Source organism: Carcharhinus amblyrhynchos, chromosome 19, assembly GCF_965287045.1.
Source record: "Carcharhinus amblyrhynchos chromosome 19, sCarAmb.v2.hapA, whole genome shotgun sequence".
Taxonomy (NCBI): Eukaryota; Metazoa; Chordata; class Chondrichthyes; order Carcharhiniformes; family Carcharhinidae; genus Carcharhinus; species Carcharhinus amblyrhynchos.
This window is the reverse complement of record NC_137342.1, coordinates 50,377,010-50,396,666: the sequence shown is the minus strand read 5'-3', so window position 1 is coordinate 50,396,666 and position 19,657 is coordinate 50,377,010. Positions and strand designations below refer to the sequence as shown.

The 19,657-nt window shown below is 43.6% G+C and overlaps 1 protein-coding gene across 1 annotated transcript; it reads right to left on the bottom strand.

Moving 5' to 3' along the window:
• Positions 1 to 18,019: 18,019 nt before the first annotated feature.
• LOC145355244 (apelin receptor A-like) lies at positions 18,020 to 19,444 on the bottom strand. Its single transcript, XM_080207109.1, has one exon. The coding sequence runs from the start codon at positions 19,442 to 19,444 to the stop codon at positions 18,359 to 18,361; it is 1,086 nt and encodes a 361-aa protein (XP_080063235.1). The 3' UTR covers positions 18,020 to 18,358.
• Positions 19,445 to 19,657: the final 213 nt, after the last annotated feature.

Here is a 19,657-nt window from a genome sequence, read left to right as displayed (position 1 = left end):
CATATGGCATTTTGAGGCAATGTGGTTACTCTTTCTTTTGGAATCCACAGGTTGAAAGTCAGGTGACCCACTCAGCAGCCATTCTTTGTCGCTCACCCACGTAAACATAGCTCCAGCTTCCTGAAGCTAATCTCAAATCATTTATAGCCCGTATTTATAAAGTGATGGATCAGACATGTCTGTACTGGGCATTATATTCACGCTACCCCCATTACCTCTGTCTCGATACCGTTCCTGTAAAACTCTACTCCAACTGAAGCCTAATGAAAGTCTCGTAACAGGTCCAACATTACCTCACTGCTTATGTTGGTACCTTTAGCAACATTGAACTGTAAGGACTGTCTTTGCCATTTTAATCGGTTTATTTATTTTTGCTGCCACTGATAATAAAATTCTGTCTGAGTCTCTGAGATTGTGAGAGATAACAGATACATTTTTCATCGCTGGCAGACAGAAGCTCCATAAGCCCAAGGAAACCACTGCAGTTCCTGTGTCAGAATATTAACGCAGTTCCCTCGTGTCACTCAACCCTTGAAGTCGGGGGCGGGTAGGTGATGTATCGTAGAAACTAAAAGCAAGAGGAGGCCATTTAGCCCTTGGAGCCATTGTCCACCCTTCATGATCATGGCTGATCATCAAATTCAATATCCTGATCCCCCCAACGCCCCCCCATGTTCTGTCATCTCTTTAATCCCAAGAGCGATGTCTAATTTCTTCTTGAAATCAGGCAACGTGGGAGAAACCCAACAGGGAAAGACATTGCGCTACCATGGTAACCACTGCTGGAATGTGCTGGTCTACAATACTCTTCCCAGTGCCTCCTTTATTCTGCCCCATGCAGCTCACTCATATTTTCTGGGCACTTTTCATCCAGAAACTTCCACGACTGAACTTTTCACGACTGCTGCAGTGTCCCCGTGAACATGACGATTCCATGAATTTATGCTAAATGCACTTTATTATATTCCTGTTTTGCCTGAAGGGCTGTGGGTGACAGGATATTACTTATACTCTGCGGTTAAGAGTAGGTAATGGATTGTAATCTCACCATATCCCTTGGGGGGGGGGTTGCAGTAATATTAAGGTTGTGATCACTGTTACTGATACCATTGCCCCAAAGGCAAGAACAGAAAATTACTGCAGTGCCTATTTTACACCAATCATGGAATAAATATTTATAATCCAATGGAGTTGTTAAAAATGAGATGATTTGCAATCTTGTTCGCAGCGTCGCTTGGTTTATGACACCTGATGTGATTTGTACTACACAAGATTTCTGGCTCATACAGCACAGAAGGCCCTTTGGCCCATCAAGTCTGTGCTGACACATTAGAAACACCTGAATTCCTACCTAACCCCACCTTCCAGCACTTGGCCCATAGCCCTGAATGTTACGCTGTGCCAGGTGCTCATCCAGATACTTTTTAAAGGATATGAGGCATCCCACCTCCACCACCCCTCCAGGTAGCGCATTCCAGACCCTCACCACCCTCTGGATAAAAAGGTTTTTCCTCACATTCCCCTCCTGCCCCTCACCTTGAACCTATGCCCCCTCATGACTGACCCTTCAACTAAGGAGAACAGCTGCTCCTTATCCACTCTGTCCTTGGCTCTCATAATTTTAGAACATAGATAAACTACAGCACAAACAGGCCCTTCAGCCCACTAGTTGCGCCTATCATATCTCTACCTACTAGGCTTACCTATAACCCTCAATCCTATTAAGTCCCACGTACTCATCCAGAAGTCTCTTAAAAGACCCTATCGAATCCGCCTCCACCACCACCAACGGCAGCCGATTCCACTCACCCACCACCCTCTGAGTGAGAAACTTACCCCTGACATCTCCTCTGTACCTACTCCCCAGCACCCTAAACCTGTGTCCTCTTGTGGCAGCCATTTCAGCCCTGGGAAAAAGCCTCTATGAATCCAACCAACCAATACCTCTCAATATCTTATACACCTCTATCAGGTCACCTCTCATCCTTCATCTCTCCAAGGAGAAAAGACCAAGCTCCCTCAACCTATCCTCATAAGGCATGCCACCCAATCCAGGCAACATCCTTGTAAATCTCCTCTGCACCCTTTCAATGGCTTCCACATCCTTCCTGTAATGAGATGACCAGAACTGAGCACAGTATTCCAAGTGGGGTCTGACCAGGGTCTTGTAAAACTGCAGCATTATCTCCCGACTCCTAAACTTAATCCCTCGATTGATGAGGGCCAGTACACCATACGTCTTCTTAACCACATCCTCTACCTGCGAAGCCGATTTGAGAGTCCTATGAACCTGGACCCCAAGATCCTTCTGATCTTCCACACTGCTAAGAGTCTTACCCTTAATTTTGTACAGCTCGAACAGGTCACCATAGGAAATAATTTTCTATCTGTTTTTTGTTCATATCAATGGGAGCTCGATGATCTGACTTACACCAGATGGGCCACTATTCCCTAAAATTGGGCTTATTGATAATTGGATGAGTCAAATTTTGTTTTATTACATTACATTCAAGGACTTTTACTCAAACGTTGGGGAGAGTCACAGAACAAAGAAATCTAGGGGTACATGTCATAACTCCCTGAAAGTGGAGTCACAGATGGACGGAGTGGTGAAGAAGGCATTCGGCATGCTTGGTTTCATCGGTCTGAACATTGAAAACAGGAGTTGGGACGTCTTGTTGAAGTTGTACAAGACGTTGGTAAGGCCACACTTGGAATACTGTGTGCAATTCTGGTCATCCTATTATAGAAAGGATATTATTAAACTAGAAAGAGTGCAGAAAAGATTTACTAGGATGCTACCGGGACTTGATGGATTGAGATATAAGGAGAGGCTGGATAGACTGGGACATATTTCTCTGGAGCGTAGAAGGCAAATGGGTGATCTTATAAAGGTCTATAAAATAATGAGGGGCACAGATCAGCTAGATAGCCAATATCTTATCCCAAAGGTGGGGGGAGAGGAGTCTAAATTTAGAGGGCATAGGTTTAAGGTGAGAGGGGAGAGATACAAAAGTGTCCAGAAGGGCAATTGTTCCACACAGAGGGTGGTGAGTGTCTGGAACAAGCTGCCAGAGGTAGTAGCAGAGGTGGACACAATTTTATCTTTTAAAAAGCATTTAGACAGTTCCATGGGTAACGTGTACAGAGGGATATGGGCCAAATGTGGGCAATTGGAACTAGCTTAGGGTTTTAAGAAAAAAGGGGGGATCTCCCCGCCCTGCCCACGATGGGAATTGTAGTGGGCGGTGTGGGGGGCTGGGGACGGACCATGTGAAGGTCCATTGACCTCAGGCGGGATTTTCCTGTTTTGGGGCGAGCGCAACCAGAAAGCCCTGCCATCAGACTATCCACTCTGTCCTTTCCTCTAATAACTTAATAAATTTATGTCAGGTTGCTCCTCAGTCCCCGGCGTTCAAAGGAAAACAAGCCAAGTTTGCCCAATCTCTCCTCACAGCTAATACCACAGCTCCTTCACCCTGGAACTGACTGTCACTCTCTCCACAGTCCCAGGTGACCAGGATCAATATCAGCTGGACCTCAGGCCTCAGAACTCCAGCACCCCGACTGATCCAGCCTAAAATTGACACAACGAACTCCCCAGCCAATCTTGTCTTAAAGCTGACCAAATTTCCTGAACTTTGGTTGAACTTATTGTCAATTCATTCAGAGAGGTGCGTTGGCCTCCTTGGAAAGACTGGGTAATCACTTGGTACAACTGAGTGGTTTGCTGGGCCAACCAAGGGCAAGTCTGAGTCACCCACATTGCTCTGGGTTTGGAGTCACGCAGAGGCCAGACCCAGTACGGTTGGCAGATTTCCTTCCCGAAAAGAATCAGTGACCTTTTGGGTTCTTAATAAAAATCCAGTAATACCGATGCCAGCTTTTGATCCCAAATTTATTATTTCATTGAAACTGATGGGATCTGTCGAATATTGCACCGTGAGAGAATCAGTCATCTGGTGCAAAATTAAATGTAATCATGAAACTAAGGTCACTGTGGGATTTTTGAGTAACTCAGAGCTAATGCGAACTTTTAACGTTGTGGGTGTGGGAAACTGCAATCAAATTCTCTTCAAAAACACTCCTGTACCTCAGACTCAGTCACTGCGGTGTTCTGCACAGATACTGGTCTTTATTTGTACAATGATCGAAAATACTTTGGTGGTTACCACAGCTTACCCAAACCAATTTAACAAATCAACAAGACCGCCTCAAAGGAAACAAGTTTAATAATCATTAGACCTTCTGGAGTTGGCAGCAATTCTTTTTTCTCTAAGAGTAATTAATCAGATTGACCCTAAAGAGGCAGGAAAATTCAATACTTGTATTAACTGTCGATTCACAGGAGATTCTTGGATTAATATTCCTTTTATTCATTATAATGGAATGTAATCAGAACAAAGAACAAAGAAAATTACAGCACAGAGACAGGGTCTTCAACCCTCCAAGCCTGCACCCACCACGCTACCCGACTGAACTAAAACCCCCTACCCTCCCGGAGACCATATCCCTCCATTCCCATCCTATTCATGTATTTGTCTAGACGCCCCTTAAAAGTCACTCCGTATCTGCTTCCGCTACCTCCCCCAGCAACGAGTTCCAGGCACCCACCACCTTCTGTGTAAAAAATTTGCCTCTTACACCTCCTTTAAACCTTGCCCCTCTCACCTTAATCCTGTGTCCCCCTGTGTCCCCCAGACTCTTCCACCCTGGGATAAAGTTTCTGACTATCCACTCTGTCCATGCCTTTTATAACCTGTAGACTTCTATCAGGTCTCCCCTCAACCTCCATCACTCCAGTGAGAACAAACCAAGTTTCTCCAACCTCTCCTCATAGCTAATGCCCTCCATACCAGAGCAACATCCTGGTAAATCTTTTCTATACCCTCTCCACATCCTTCTGACAGTGTGGCAACCAGAATTGAACACTATATTCCAATTGTGGCCTAACTAAGGCTCTATAAAGCTGCAAAATGACTTGCCAATTTTTAAACTCAATACCCCGGCCGATGAAGGCAAGCATGCCGTATGCCTTCTTGACTACCTTCTCTGCCTGCATTGCCAGTTTCAATAACTTGTGTGCCTGTACACCCAGAACTCTTTGTCTATCAATACTCTGCCATTTACTGTATATTTCCTATCTGTATTAGACCATCCAAAATGCATAACCTCACATTTGTCCAGATTTAACTCCATCTGCCATCTCTCTGCCCAAGTCTCCAACTGATCTATATCCTGCTGTATCCTCTGATGGTCCTAATCGCTATCCGCAAATCCACCAACCTTTGTGTCATCCGCAACTAATCAATCCAGTTACATTTTCCTCCAAATCATTTATATATATTACAAACCGCAAAGTTCCCAGCACTGATCCCTGAGGAATGCCACTTGTCACAGCCCTCCATTCAGAAACACACCTTTCCACTGCTACCCTCTGTCTTCTTTGACCGAGCCAGTTTTGTATCCACCTTGCCAGTTCACCTCTGATCCTATGCGACTTCACCTTCTGCACCAGTCTGCCACGAGGGACCTTGTCAAAGGCCTTACTGAAGTCCATGTAGACAACATCCACTGCCCTACCCTCATCAGTCATCTTTGTCACTTCCTCGAAGAACTTGATCAAGTTCATGAGACACGACCTCCCCTTCACAAAACTTATGGAGTGCCATAAGCATAGACAAGGGTCATGGGTGGAGAGGGGACTCACAATGTTGAAATGGTGGCACGGGCTCGTTGGGCCGAAGGGCCTGTTTCCTGTGCTGTGTTATTCTTTGTTCTTTATTCAAAAACATGTTGCCTCTCACTAATACATCCATAGTTTCCAAGTGGGAATAAATCCTGTCTCAAAGAATCCTCTCCAATAATTTCCCTACCACTGAGGTAAGACTCACCAGCCTGTAATTACCTGGATGATTCTTGCTACTCTTCTTAAACAAAGGAACAACATTGGCTAGTCTCCAATCCTCTGGGGCCTCCCCTGTAGTCATGATGTGGAAATGCCGGCGTTGGACTGGGGTAAACACAGTAAGAAGTCTGACAACACCAGGTTTAAGTCCAACCAATTTATTTGATAGTAAACTCACAAGCTTTCGAGGGGATTCCCTCTTCTTCAGGTGAATGGAGAGTTCTGGCCTCAGACAGAGCACATAAAGCACAGACAGTTTACAGATTACTGACTAGAATGCAAATCTTTACACCTAACCTGCTGTTCAAGTCCTAAAGTGGCTGACAATGTGAGTGGAAGGAGCACTGATCACAGGTTAAAGAGATGTGTATTGTCTCCAGACAGTACAGTGAGTGAGGTTTTGCAAACCCAGGCAAGTCATGGGGGTTACAGATAGTGTGACATGAACCCAAGATCCCTGTTGAGACCGTCCTCATGTGTGCAGAACTTGGCTATCAGTCTCTGCTCAGCGACTCTGCGCTGTCGTGTGTCGTGAAGGCCGCCTTGGAGAATGCTTACCCGAAGGTCAGAGGCTGAATGCCCGTGACCACTGAAGTGTCCGCCAACAGGAAGAGAACAGACTTGCTTGGTGATTGTCGAGCGATGTTCTTCATCCGTTGTCGTAGCGTCTGCATGGTCTCCCCAACGTACCATGCTTCGGGACATTCCCTTCTTGCAATGTATCAGGTAGACAACATTGGCCAAGTCACATGAGTATTTACCGTGTACCTGGTGGATGGTATTCTCACGTGTGATGATGTCATCCATGTCGATGATCCAGACACACGGAACAGCCATGGGGACCAAAATCGCACCTCAATATGCCGACATCTTCATGCACAGGTTTGAACAAGACTTCTTCACCGCACAGAATATTCAACCAATGCTATACACTAGATACATCAATGACATTTTCTTCCTTTGGCCTCATGGTGAACAATCACTGAAACAACTATATGATGACATCAACAAGTTCCATCCCACCATCAGACTCACCATGGACTACTCTCCGGAATCGGTTGCATTCTGGAACATACGTATCTCCATCAAGGACGGTCACCTCAGCACCTCACTGTACCGCAAGCCCATGGATAACCTCACAATGCTCCACTTCTCCAGCTTCCACCCTAAACATTTTAAATAAGCCATCCCCTATGGACAAGCCCTCCGTATACACAGGATTTGCTCAGATGAGGAGAATCGTGACAGACACCTCCAGACGCTGAAAGATGCCCTCATAAGAACAGGATATGGCGCTCGACTCATAGGTCGACAGTTCCGATGCACCACAGCAAAAGACCACACTGACCTCCTCAGAAGAAAAACACGGGACACAGTGGACAGAGTACCCTTCGTCGTCCAGTACTTCCCCGGAGCGGAGAAGCTACGACATCTTCTCTGGAGCCTTCAACATATCATTGATGAAGACGAACATCTCTCCAGGGCCATCCCCACACCCCCACTTCTTGCCTTCAGACAACCACACAACCTCAAACAGACCATTGTTCGCAGCAAACTACCCAGTCTTCAGGAGAACAGTGACCACAATACCACACAACCCTGCCACAGCAACCTCTGCAAGACACGTCGGATCATCGACATGGACACCATCATCACACGTGAGAACACCATCCACCAGGTACATGGTAAATACTCTTGCAACTCGGCCAACGTTGTCTACCTGATACGTTGCAAGAAAGGATGTCCTGAAGCACGGTATGTTGGGGAGACCATGCAGACGCTACGACAACGGATAAATGAACATTGCTCGACAATCACCAGGCAAGGCTGTTCCCTTCCTGTTGGCGAACACTTCAGTGGTCACGGGCATTCAGCCTCTGACCTCCGGGTAAGCATTCTCCAAGGCGGCCTTCACGACACACGACAGCGCAGAGTCGCTGAACAGAGACTGATAGCCAAGTTCCACACACATGAGGACGGTCTCAACAGGGATCTTGGGTTCATGTCGCACTATCTGTAACCCCCGTGACTTGCCTGGGTTTGCAAAACCTCACTTACTGTACTGTCTGGAGACAATACACCTCTTTAACCTGTGATCAGTGCTCCTTCCACTCACATTGTCGGCCACTTTAGGACTTGAACAGCAGGTTAGGTGTAAAGATTTGCATTCTAATCAGTAATCTGTAAACTGTCTGTGCTTTATGTGCTCTGTCCGAGGCCAGAACTCTCCATTCACCTGAAGAAGAGGGAATCCCCTCGAAAGCTAGTGAGTTTACTATCAAATAAATCGGTTGGACTTAAACCTGGTGTTGTCAGACTTTTTACTGTGACCTCCCTTGTAGCCAGTGAGGATACAAAGATCTCTCTCAAGGCCCCAGCAATTTCCTCTCTTGCCTCTCTCAGTATTCTGCGGTATATCCCATCAGGCCCTGGGGACTTGTCTACCTTAATGTTTCTCAAGAACCCCAATACCTCCTCCTTTTTGATCCCAACAGACTCAAACGATCTACACATCCTTTCCCAGATTCATCGTCCACTACATCCTTCTCTTTGGTGAACACTGAGGGAAAGTATTCATTTAATACCTCGCCCATTTCCTCTGGCTGCACACATAGATTCCCTCCCTTGTCCTTGATTGAGCCAACTCTCTCCGTGGCTACCCTCTTGCCCTTTATGTATGTATAAAAAGCCTTGGGATTTTCTGTAATCCTGCTGGCCAATGCTTTTTCATGACCCCTTTTAGCCCTTCTTACTCCTTGCTTAAGTTCCTTTCTACTTTCCTTGTATTCCACACTTGCTTCGTGTGTTCCCAGCCTCCTAACTTTGACAGATGCTTCCTTTTTCTCTTTGACTAGGCTCACAATATCTCTCGTTATCCAAGGTTCCCAAAACTTGCCATGCTTACCCTTCATCCTTACAGGAATGTGCTGGTCCTGAATCCCTCTCAACTTACACTTGAAAGCTTCCCGCATGCCAGATGTTGATTTGCCCTCAAACATCCACCCCCCCCAATCTACATTCTTCAGTTCCTGCCTAATGTTGTAATTAGCCTTCCCCCAATTTAGCACCTTAACTTGAGGACTGTACTTATCTTTATCCATCAGTACCTTATAGCTCACTGAATTGTGGTCAGTGTTACCGAACTGCTCCCCTACTGAAACATCAACCACCTGTCCAGGCTCATACCCCAATACCAGGTCCCTATCTAGTTGTGGAATACAGTGGGATCTTTCCAGTCTCTTGGTCACCCTCTGGATTTTAATTGTTCTATCATCGGCAAGTGTCTCTCCAGCTGCTTGGACTCTGCGATTCTCTTTCTAAAACTCTCTCCCCCTCTTTATCCTTTTAAGATTCACTATAACAGAATGTAGCTGAGGCCAAAACTTTGTCTAATTTCGAGAGGAAATTAGAGATTTAGATATAGCCCTAGATAAAGGCTAAAGGGATCAATGGATATGGGGGTGGGGGGTAGAGAGCATTAGGATATTGAATTCGCTGATCAGCCATGATCAAGATGAACGGCAGAGCAGGCTCGAAGGGCCAAATGACCTACTCCTGCTTCTTTTCTCTCTGAAAACATTAAGGGGGTGATGTTACCTTCTTGTCCTGCTAGTCAATGGATAGGGTGAACAGGTGAGATCATGCAAGAGGCAGAGAAGTAGATTTGCACCCAGTTTCCCGCCTCTCACGATCTTACTGGCCCCGGGTATCTGGCATAACGCTGCTAGGGCATGAGGTTGATTACAAAACTTAAATCTATTTTAAATCTGATTAAAATATTATTCATGAGCCTGGGAAACAATTGTCTGGGAGCCCTTACCTAAATGGCCTTGCTGGTGAAGGTCCTCACTGGTGAGGGACGCGTGTAATCCCCATCAGTGGGGGCTTAGGTGCATGTGGACTAGTACCAGAAGCCTACAGTCAACACTCTAGAAATCTAAGGAAAGAACCTAGTCAAACATACATAGAATTTGAAAGGATCAAACAGAATAATTTTGACAGGTGGATAAGGGCTTTGAAAATAGACCAGACATATGAAGCTATTAGAGAAATTACTATTTTGGAGGAGCTTAAAAATTCGGTTCCTGATGAAGTGAAAACTCATGTGGAAGAGCAGAGGGTTAAAACTGCAAGACTGGCAGCAGAAATGGCAGACGATTATGAATTAATTCATAAATCAAAGTTTGGTTTCCGACATCAGTTTCAGCCTGTGAGGGAGAGAAATTGGGGAAAAGAGAAAGCCTCAGGTGATAAATGTAAAGAAGATCTTGTGGAGATACTAAAGACAGTGTACCTCAGGTTAAAAAGGAAATACAGGAGGCTGGAAGAGAAATGAGAAATCTCAGCTGTTTTCACTGTAATAAACTAGATCATGCAAAGTCACAGTGTTGGGGGTTTAAGAAAAGCACAGGGATGACTATCGTGGTAAAACAGGATAAGCCAGTAGGGTTTGTTAATGTGATAAAGGAAAGCTCTTGAAGTGAAAGAGGTGAAAAGGAAGATACAGCCTGGTCAGGAGTTGATTGATAAGAAAGTGCCCGATCTCTTTAAAGAATTTACTTGTGTGGGTAAAGTTTGCTCATGCATACCAGGAGCAGTAGGTAGAAAAGTTAAAGCTTTAAGAGATATGAGGGTGAGTCAATCTTTGATGGTAAGGGATGAGGTGCTATGTAGTCTAGAAGGAGTATTGCCAGAAAAGTGGTAATATGTGGAATTCAGGGTTAGACGAGTAATGTTCCGTTAAACAAGGTGAGTTTGGAGAGCCCAGTGAAGAGTGGTGAAGTGTAATAGAGAAATTGTCATGTCCAAGAATACCGTTTATCTTAGGTAAAAATACAGTTGAATCACAGGTGGGAGTGATGTCTCCTGTGGTTGAAAAACCAGTGGAAAATCAAACAACTGAGTTGTTGAAGGAAGCATATCCTGGGATTTTTCCTGATTGTGTAGTAACAAGGTCACAAAGTCACAGATTAAGACAAGAGGAGAAATCAAAAAGTGAAGATAAGAAAGTTGGAGTTCAATTATCCAAAACTATTTTTGATCAAATGGTTGGAAAGAACAAGACCAGGTGGAGGTTGAGGTGGACATTTTTAGTTCAGGGAAGTTGGCAGAGTTACATCAGAAAGATATAGAAGTAAAATAATTGCATCAGGAAGTGTAAATGGAAGAGGAATCTGAGTGTATACCAGAATGTTATTACTTTAAAAATGAGTCTTAATGAGGAAATGGAGACCTTTACATATTCAGGTGAATGAAAAGTGAGCAGGATTTTATTGACCTGGATGCCATAAAGATGTGGTTAAATTTTGTCTCTCATGTCTCACATGTCAAGTGATAGGGAAACCTTGCTCAAGCAGTAATAAAACCAGCACCTTTAATACTCAGTCCAGCATTTGAGGGTCTTAATTGATTACATACGACACCTCTCTAAAACAGAAAGTGGGAATCAATATCTATTGACCATAATGGATGTGTCTGCTAGGTTTCCAGAGGCCATTCCATTGCTCAATATTACAGCGAGAAGAATTGTAGAGGGGTTACTTAATTTTTGTGTTAGATATGGGCTACCCACAGAAATACAATCAGATCAAGGATCAAATTTTACCCCAAAGTTATTCAGGGAGGTTGTGGATAGCTTAAGAATAAAACAATTTAAATCAACTGCATACCATCCAGAATCATAAGGAGTGTTAGAATGGTGCCATCAAGCTAATGACAATGCTGAGGGATTATTGCCAAGGTTATCCAGAGGACAGGGATAAAGGAATTCCATTTGTACTTTTTGCAATTAGAGATGCACCTAATGAGTCAACCAAATTCAACCCATTTGAATTGATTTTTGATCATGAGGGAAGAGAGCCACTGAAATTGATTCAGGAGAAATTGGTGAGTGAGCGACCTAAGATTACAGCATGGGACACCGTGTCAAATTTTAGGGAAAGGATGAATAGAGCAGAATTGGCTAGACAACACTTAAAACTTGTGATGAAACAGGAAGCAGATAAGAAATCAAAAATTCGTACTTTTGCTCGTGGGGATAAAGTCTTAGTGCTGTTACTTGTGGTAGGTGGGCCCTTAAAAGCGAGGTTTAGTGAGCCTTATCGAATTGAAAGAAGATTGAGTGAGGTGAATTATTTGATAAGAATGCCAGATAGAAGGAAAACTCACAGAGCGTGCCACGCGAACATACTTAAAAGGTAATTTGATAGAGAAGGGCAGCAGAACAAGAAGGTTTTAATGGTTATAACTGAGAGTGAAGAACCAAATCCAGATGACTCTGAATTTGACATTCCTCAAATTAAATTGGATAATGAGGACATTATTAGAAATTGGGATAAAGTGTTGAGTTACCTTCCAGAGGAAAATCGAGTTGACCTGAAAGAGTTATTGATATCACATGGACAAGTATGTGGGAATAAGCTGGGAAGTACTTGAATGGTTAGACATGATGTAGATGACGGAAATGCTGTTGTAATTAAACAACATCCTTATAGAGTTAACCCTCTAAAATTAGCACAGGTTCCAAAGGAGATTGAAAATAGGCTTAAAAATGACCTAACTGAAGTGAGTTGCAGCAAGTGGAGATCACCCAGAGTGAGGTATCAAAACCGGGCAGTACACAACGATTGTGTGTGGACCATAGGAAAGTTAACGCAGTTAAAAAACAGACTCTTATCCTATTTCACATTTGGGGGACTGTATTGAGAAGGATGGACAATCAACTTGTATCTCCAATTGGATTTACTCAAAGGTTACTGGCAGGTACCTTTATCCAAAAGGGTGAAAGAGATTTCAGCTTTCATGACAGTGAAAGGTTGACACCAATTCAAAGTTATGCCATTTGCATGAAAAATGCCCCAGCTACATTTCATCGTTTAACCAAAAAGATCGTTTCAGGATTACCCAATTGTGCGGTGTACATAGACCATCCGGTGACTTTTAATCATGATATAAAGATGCCGGCGTTGGACTGGGGTAAGCGCAGTAAGAAGTCTCACAACAACAGGTTAAAGTCCAACAGGTTTAATTGGCAGCACGAGCTTTCTGAAGTCGATTGAATAATTCCGCCAGAATTAATTCCGCTTGTGTTGCCAAATAGGCCTGTTGGACTTTAACCTGGTGTTGTGAGGCTTCTAACTATGACTTTTAGTCAGACATGGAAAGAACATTTGGAGCATCTGGCGGATTTATTCAATCGACTTCAGAAAGCGGGCACTCTGGTAAAGTTGGCTAAGAGTCAGTTTGGAAAAGCCCAAGTCATGTTCCTCAGCTGTACAATTGGACATGGACAGATGGTCCCCATGGGATGTGAAAACAGAAGTTACTGGGGAGTTTCCAGTAATGTCAACAAGAAGGGAATTAATGAGACCTTTTGGGTCTGAGTGGCTTTTAACCTAAATTTGTGCCAAATTTTAGTAGCATGATTGCTCCACTGACTGACTTGCTGAAGGAGCATTGCAAATAACAAGCATTTGATGGCTTGAAGGTTGTGTTAACAGCTGTCCCTGTGTTGGCCACACCAAATTACACAAAACCATTCAATGCGAGTGATGCGGGTGTAGATGCCGTGCTCTTACAAGAAGACGATGAAGAGATAGAGTGGCTTATTGGGTGTTTTTCCAAAAAATTAAACAATCACCAGAAGAAATGTTCAAGGATTGATAAAGAGACCTTGAGTTTGGTGTTACAACATTTTAACATTTATATTTTCAGTAATTCATCGGAGACACTGATCATAATCTGTTGATTTTTTTGGAGAAATTTTAGACTAAAAATGCCAGACTGTTTCAATGGAATCTACTATTGCAGCCATTTAATTTACAAGTTAAAGATGTAACAGGAAAAGAGAATGCGATTGCTGATGCTTTGTCACAAATGGTAAGAAGAAGGAGTGTTCGAAGATGGAAGACAAGAACTGAAATGGACTATGTTACTGTTGTGTTTGCATATTTTGATTTTGTAAAATGTATGTAATTTATTGTAGAGTACTAATAGTGTGAAACTAAAAGGTTTTGCAAAACGAAACCATCTTTGAATGTTGATAGCTTTTTTTCTTGAGGGGGAGATGTGTCATTAGTGTACCTTTAAGAAATGTTTTTTTAAAAAATCATGTTTCCTGCAGTTTTCCCAGCCTCAGCTTATGTTATTGTTGCTGAGTTGTCTGTAAAAGTCCTTTTATTGCTGCTTAAATGGGGTTTGTTTATTTTTACTGTGGGATCTTTTGACCCTGCATTGTTAGGAGGAAGATCATGTGCTTTGGACAGTTTTTTTTCCTTCCTAGTGAACTTAAGGTTTTATTTTCTGTTTTGGGTGGCACAGTTTTAGTTTAGAAGGAACATCAAGCTGAAAAGTCTCCCTCCCTGGTTTTGGAAACTCTGCTGGTTAGGTGAAAGCAAGGTTTCTTACCTTTATGTAGTAGAGAATCTGCTGGTGGTAGCTCAGCCACAGTCTCTCCCTGGTGTTCTGGGAAACTGTTCTGACTCTAAGCCTGTCTGTGTATGCCCCAAGAGAATTGCAGCATTCATCCAAAGGACTTAGTCCCAGTATTACATAAGCATTAGTCTTTTCTGTGTTAAACCTGTGGAAAGGGGTTTTTTGACTATGGGAACCTTTGTTTACTTGGAACATCTTAGATATATTTATTAAGAGTTATAAATTATCGCGGTTGTTTGTTTGTAATTAATAAAAGTTATTGCTAATTTTCTTGCCATATGTTAATTATGTTGTTAAATAATCTTTATTTGATAAAAGCTTCCTGGTGGGTCATTTGAATCATATCTAAAGTGAAGCATCTCATGCTTATCTTAGTTACACTAAAAGTGCAAAACTTATAGAATCATAGAAACCCTACAGTGCAGAAAGAGGCCATTCAGCCCATCAGGTCTGCATCCCATCCAGACCCCTACCTCCAAATCCCTATAGATTTTACCCACTAATTCCTCTAACCTACGCATCTCAGGACACTAAGGGGCAATTTTTAGCATGGTCAATCAACCTAACCTGCACAGCTTAGGACCGTGGGAGGAAACCGGAGCACCTGGAGGAAACCCACGCAGACACAGGGAGAATGTGCAAACTCCACACAGACAATAACCCAAGCCAGGAATCGAGCCCAGGTCCTTGGAGCTGTGAAACAGTAGTGCTAACCAGGCTTAGAGTCAGAACAGCTTCTAATCTGAATTATAACCCACTGAATACATAATCAACTGGGTCTTAGGAAAGTTTTGACTATATACATTGCGACATATTGTTGCGATCACTATAAGATGCCAGATTGATGACAATGAGAACTAGCATTTGACATTGCAAGTATGGTTATGTGTGCAAATGATAGCTAAATGGTCAGTTCTGAATATAAATTAAATGGATGACTGCTTCCGAGTGCAAGTGAAATCAAATGATGAGGTGGCACTGTGGTTAGCACTGCTGTCCCACACCGCCAGGGATCTGGGTTTGATTCCCAGCTTGGGTCACTGTCTGTGTGGAATTTGCATGTTCTCTCCATGACTGCACGGGTCCCCTCCGGGTGCTTCGGTTTCCTCCCACAGTGCGAAAAATGCGCCGATTAGGTGCATTGGCCAAATGTTACCCAGTGTTACACGAACAGACATCAGAGTGTGGCGACTATGGGATTTTCACAGTAACTTCATTGCAGTGTTAATGTAAACCTACTTGTGACGTTAATAAATAAACTTTAAAACTTAAACTTATGGTTTCACCAAAACCCTGTACAGTTATAGCAGGACTTTCTTATTTTTCTCCTCCATTCCCCCTGCAACAAGAACTAATGCCTTTGCTGTACCTGTGTGCTAACCTTTTAAGATACAAAAGCCTGAGGTCATGTATCAAGCGACTCGGTGGCACAGCGGTTAACACGCTGCCTCACAGCATCAGGGACCTGTGTTCAATTCCCAGCTTGGATCACTGTCTGTGTAGAGTTTGCACGTTCTCCCCATGTCTGCGTGGGTTCCCTCCAGGTGCTCCGGTTTCTTCCCACAGTCTGGAAGACATGCTGGTTAGGTGCATTGGCCTGAACAGGTGCCGAGGTATGGCGACTAGGGGAATTTCACAGTAACTTCATTGCAGTGTTAATGTAAGCCTTACTTGTGACTAATAATAAATAAACTTTTAACAAATTGGTTGCATTTGAGAACAATTGATGTCGAATGATATGAAAAATGTTGGGTTTGCACATCAGATGTAACTTCTGTAGCACAGCGGCAATGTCATGACCCACATAAAATATTAGTTAGTGTATTGTTTAATTTTAGTACTTTTCATGGCACTAACGCAGCCGAACTGCAAAATTCATGAGGGTGATTCTCTCAGCCTGCTGCGTTGCTCGAACAGCACAAAGGAGACATCAGTGGAGGCTGTTTCGCGGGTTTCCCACTGGGCACTACCGTCTCCCAGCCTCGGATTTCTTGCACAATCAGGTCTATGAAGGTTTCCAGTGCAGAGCTGATTACAATATGGAATTCGCAATTCTCATTTCATTAGTGGGTTCAGGGCTGAATTCACCAGGCCTGCTCGTGTCTCCCCCACCCACTGCCAGGAGTGGTTCACTGCAACGGGGCGTGCTACTATTCCCCACAAATGGGGAACAGGCATCCATCCCCGTTGGAGGGAAGAGTGTCTATTGAGACCCACCAGGAGGTCAGGGTAAACAAGGTGCCGCTCGGGCAGTGCCATCCTGGTTGTGCCAGCCTGGCACCCTGGAACTGCTTGTGGTGCAAACTGGCATTACCCACTGGGCACCTTTTAGTTTACTTTAGTTATTGGTGTCACAAGGAGGCTTGCATTAACACTGTAATGAAGGTACTGTGAAATTGCCACACTCTGGCGCCTGTTCGGGTACACTGAGGGAAGATTGAGCATGGCCAATGCACCCTAACCAGCACGTCTTTCAGAATGTGGGAGGAAACTGGAGCACTCAGAGGAAATCCTGACATGGGGAGAATTTGTAGACTCTGAACAGACAGTGACCCAAGCCAGGAATTGAACCCAGGTGCCTGGTGCTGTGAGGCAGCAGTGCTAACCACTGTGCCACCCACCAGGCATAGGGCAGTGTCAAAGGGTGTGGGGCCAAAAGGCATGGAGGCTATTGGGGGTGGAACCTATAGGGGGGGGCAATCGGTGGGGGTGAGGATCCCACAGCCGAGCACCAGGTTCACACAACAAACTCAAGCGAAAAACAAGGTAAGTGGGTAGATTGAGTTGGTTTCTTCAGAAAAGATTGTTCTGACCACACCCTGTGTGGGTGAAATGGTAACTCTCGAGATGGTTAAGTTACAGGGCAAAAAATAATATACGGCAATAAATAAGAATGTATTAAATACAATAAAATGTGAGAGGTGGAATCTGCCTGAAGTGTGTTGGGTGGGGGTTTGCTCCATGTTGTTACGTAACAGTTACGTGTTAGTCCAAAGATGTGCAGGTTAGGTTGATAGGCCATGCTAAATTGACCTTAGTGTCAGGGGGATTAGCAGGGTAAATGTGTGGGGTTATGAAGATAGGGACTAGGTGGGTTTGTGGTCAGTGCAGGTTCGATGGGCCCAATGGCCTTGTTCTGCACCTTAAGGATTCTATGATTCTATTTTACACATAGTTTGATAATTCTCTGTATGTAAATCATTGAGGTTGAAGGCATTAAGAAGAATCATTACATCCAGGTGTTTTACATTCTGGTGATGGCCACCTCTGTGTTGCATCATGTAAAAGGTTCTTCAAGTAGAATCAACATCCAATATTTCATGTTCTTGTCTTGCCTTTCAATGAATTGAGTTAAAATCACAAAGAACAATAACATTCAATTTTAAGTTGCAATGGAGACTCAGATTTAATTTACTGAAGTGTATTTTAGGTCTGGTAGATGAACTGATTTCATAGATACATTGTGTAATTAAGTTGTTTTCCTAATTCTCAATTCAAAGAAAAAAACTGCACAGATCTGAACAGACAAGCTTTTAATTCCAATCTTTTAAGCATTTGTTAAACCAACTTATTCATATAAGGAAATATTCGAACCTTTAAAGCACCATTGCATTAATCCATTTGACCATACAAATATTACATTTCAAAAGCAAACCTCTCTTTGGAAGTGGTTTCAGTCAGTTGTTACTATCTGACTAATTCCTTGATGAAACAATGTGACCTGTTTCTTTCTCAAGGGCAATTAGGGACGGGTAATAATACTGGCATCCCACGGAAAGAAGAAAAGAAAGCTTGCTTTCGATGCTGTCACAACTTTTCAATGCTGTCTTATATATCTGATTTATAAAACTGTCCAAAGCTTGTGGGCATGAGGGGAAATGGTTGTGATCAGAATGACAGAGACTTTCACATGTCGCAGTTAATGCTATAACATTGCAGGAAACAAATCGAATTTTGCACCTATTTTATAGTTGCGCAGTTGATATTTGGACTGTCACTCGATTACACAAACTTGCGTTAAGCACTGATTTTAGCTACAGTGAAAGTTGTGTCTCTCTCTTTGTAGAATGAGGAGTTGCGCCTCTGAGACTTCATCGAATCAGGCTGGGAAGTGGAGGAATGGACCTTCAGTGTGTTGGCCAGTTGGCAGAGCAAAAGCTGGAAAAAACTCTTCCTGAAATAACGGTCAAAAACTAAGTAAACAATTGGGTTGACGCAGCTGTTGACGAACACTAGGCAGGTGAAGAGCAGAAGACTTTTACTCACTGACTCCTGGGTGAAACACGATGTTTTGATGATTGAGGACTGGGCGAACACATCTATGGCCTTCAAGACGTTGTATGGAAGCCAAGAAAAAACGAACATGGTGATAATCCAGAAGCCAATTTTAATTGACTTTCTTTTCTTCCTTCCCTCCTTTCTCATTCTGTCAAAGTGCCTGTAAAGTTTAATACCAATTGAACAGTAACACACCGTGATGATGACCAGTGGCAAGACAAAGGCAATGAAACTGGTAACAAGGGCAAAAATGTTCCTGGAGGTTGTGTTGACTTCAGTGCAGATCCACTTGTCATCATAGTCCACCAGGACAATGTGTCGGAATGACAGAGTGGGCAACCCTAGTGCAAGCGAGAATATCCAGATCACCAAGCTGGTGATGATGGCATACCTCTTGCTTCTCAGGTAACCATAGTTCACCGGTAACACGATGGCCACATACCTGTCGACACTTATGCACGTTAAGAAGAATATGCTGGAGTACATGTTGACAACCACTATGTAGCTACAGATCTTGCAGAGGCTCTGTCCAAAGGGCCACTGGTGGTCCAGGGCGGTTGATGCTGCCCAAAGAGGTAGCGTGAGGAGGAACACGAGATCTGCGACTGCTAAGTGAGTGATGAAGACATCAACTAAACGATTAGACTTTCTCCTTGCCCTCATAATAATTATCACAATAGCATTTCCAAAGGTGCCAACAATGAAAACCAAACAGTAGATGGAAACAATGAAAGCCTTCGCACTGGCCATGTCCTGGAAGTCACAGAAGGGAACTGAGTAAGTCAGATAATCAAACCAAATAGTTGGTTCCAGTGGAGTCGTCATTGTTTTTCTGTGCAAGCTAATCAACTTGCCGTGTAACTATGCTGGCAAGCTTCAGCTTATCTTTGTTCTTAAAGCTAAAGCAAAAACTGCAAGCTTTGTTTTTTTTCTCTATTTGTTCCGGAGGTTGACAGCATTGGCTGTGGGCGGTGGACAAAGTTCCGTGGTTGCTAATATTGAAGTGGTATAGCTGGCATTGCGATAATATGTTTTCCT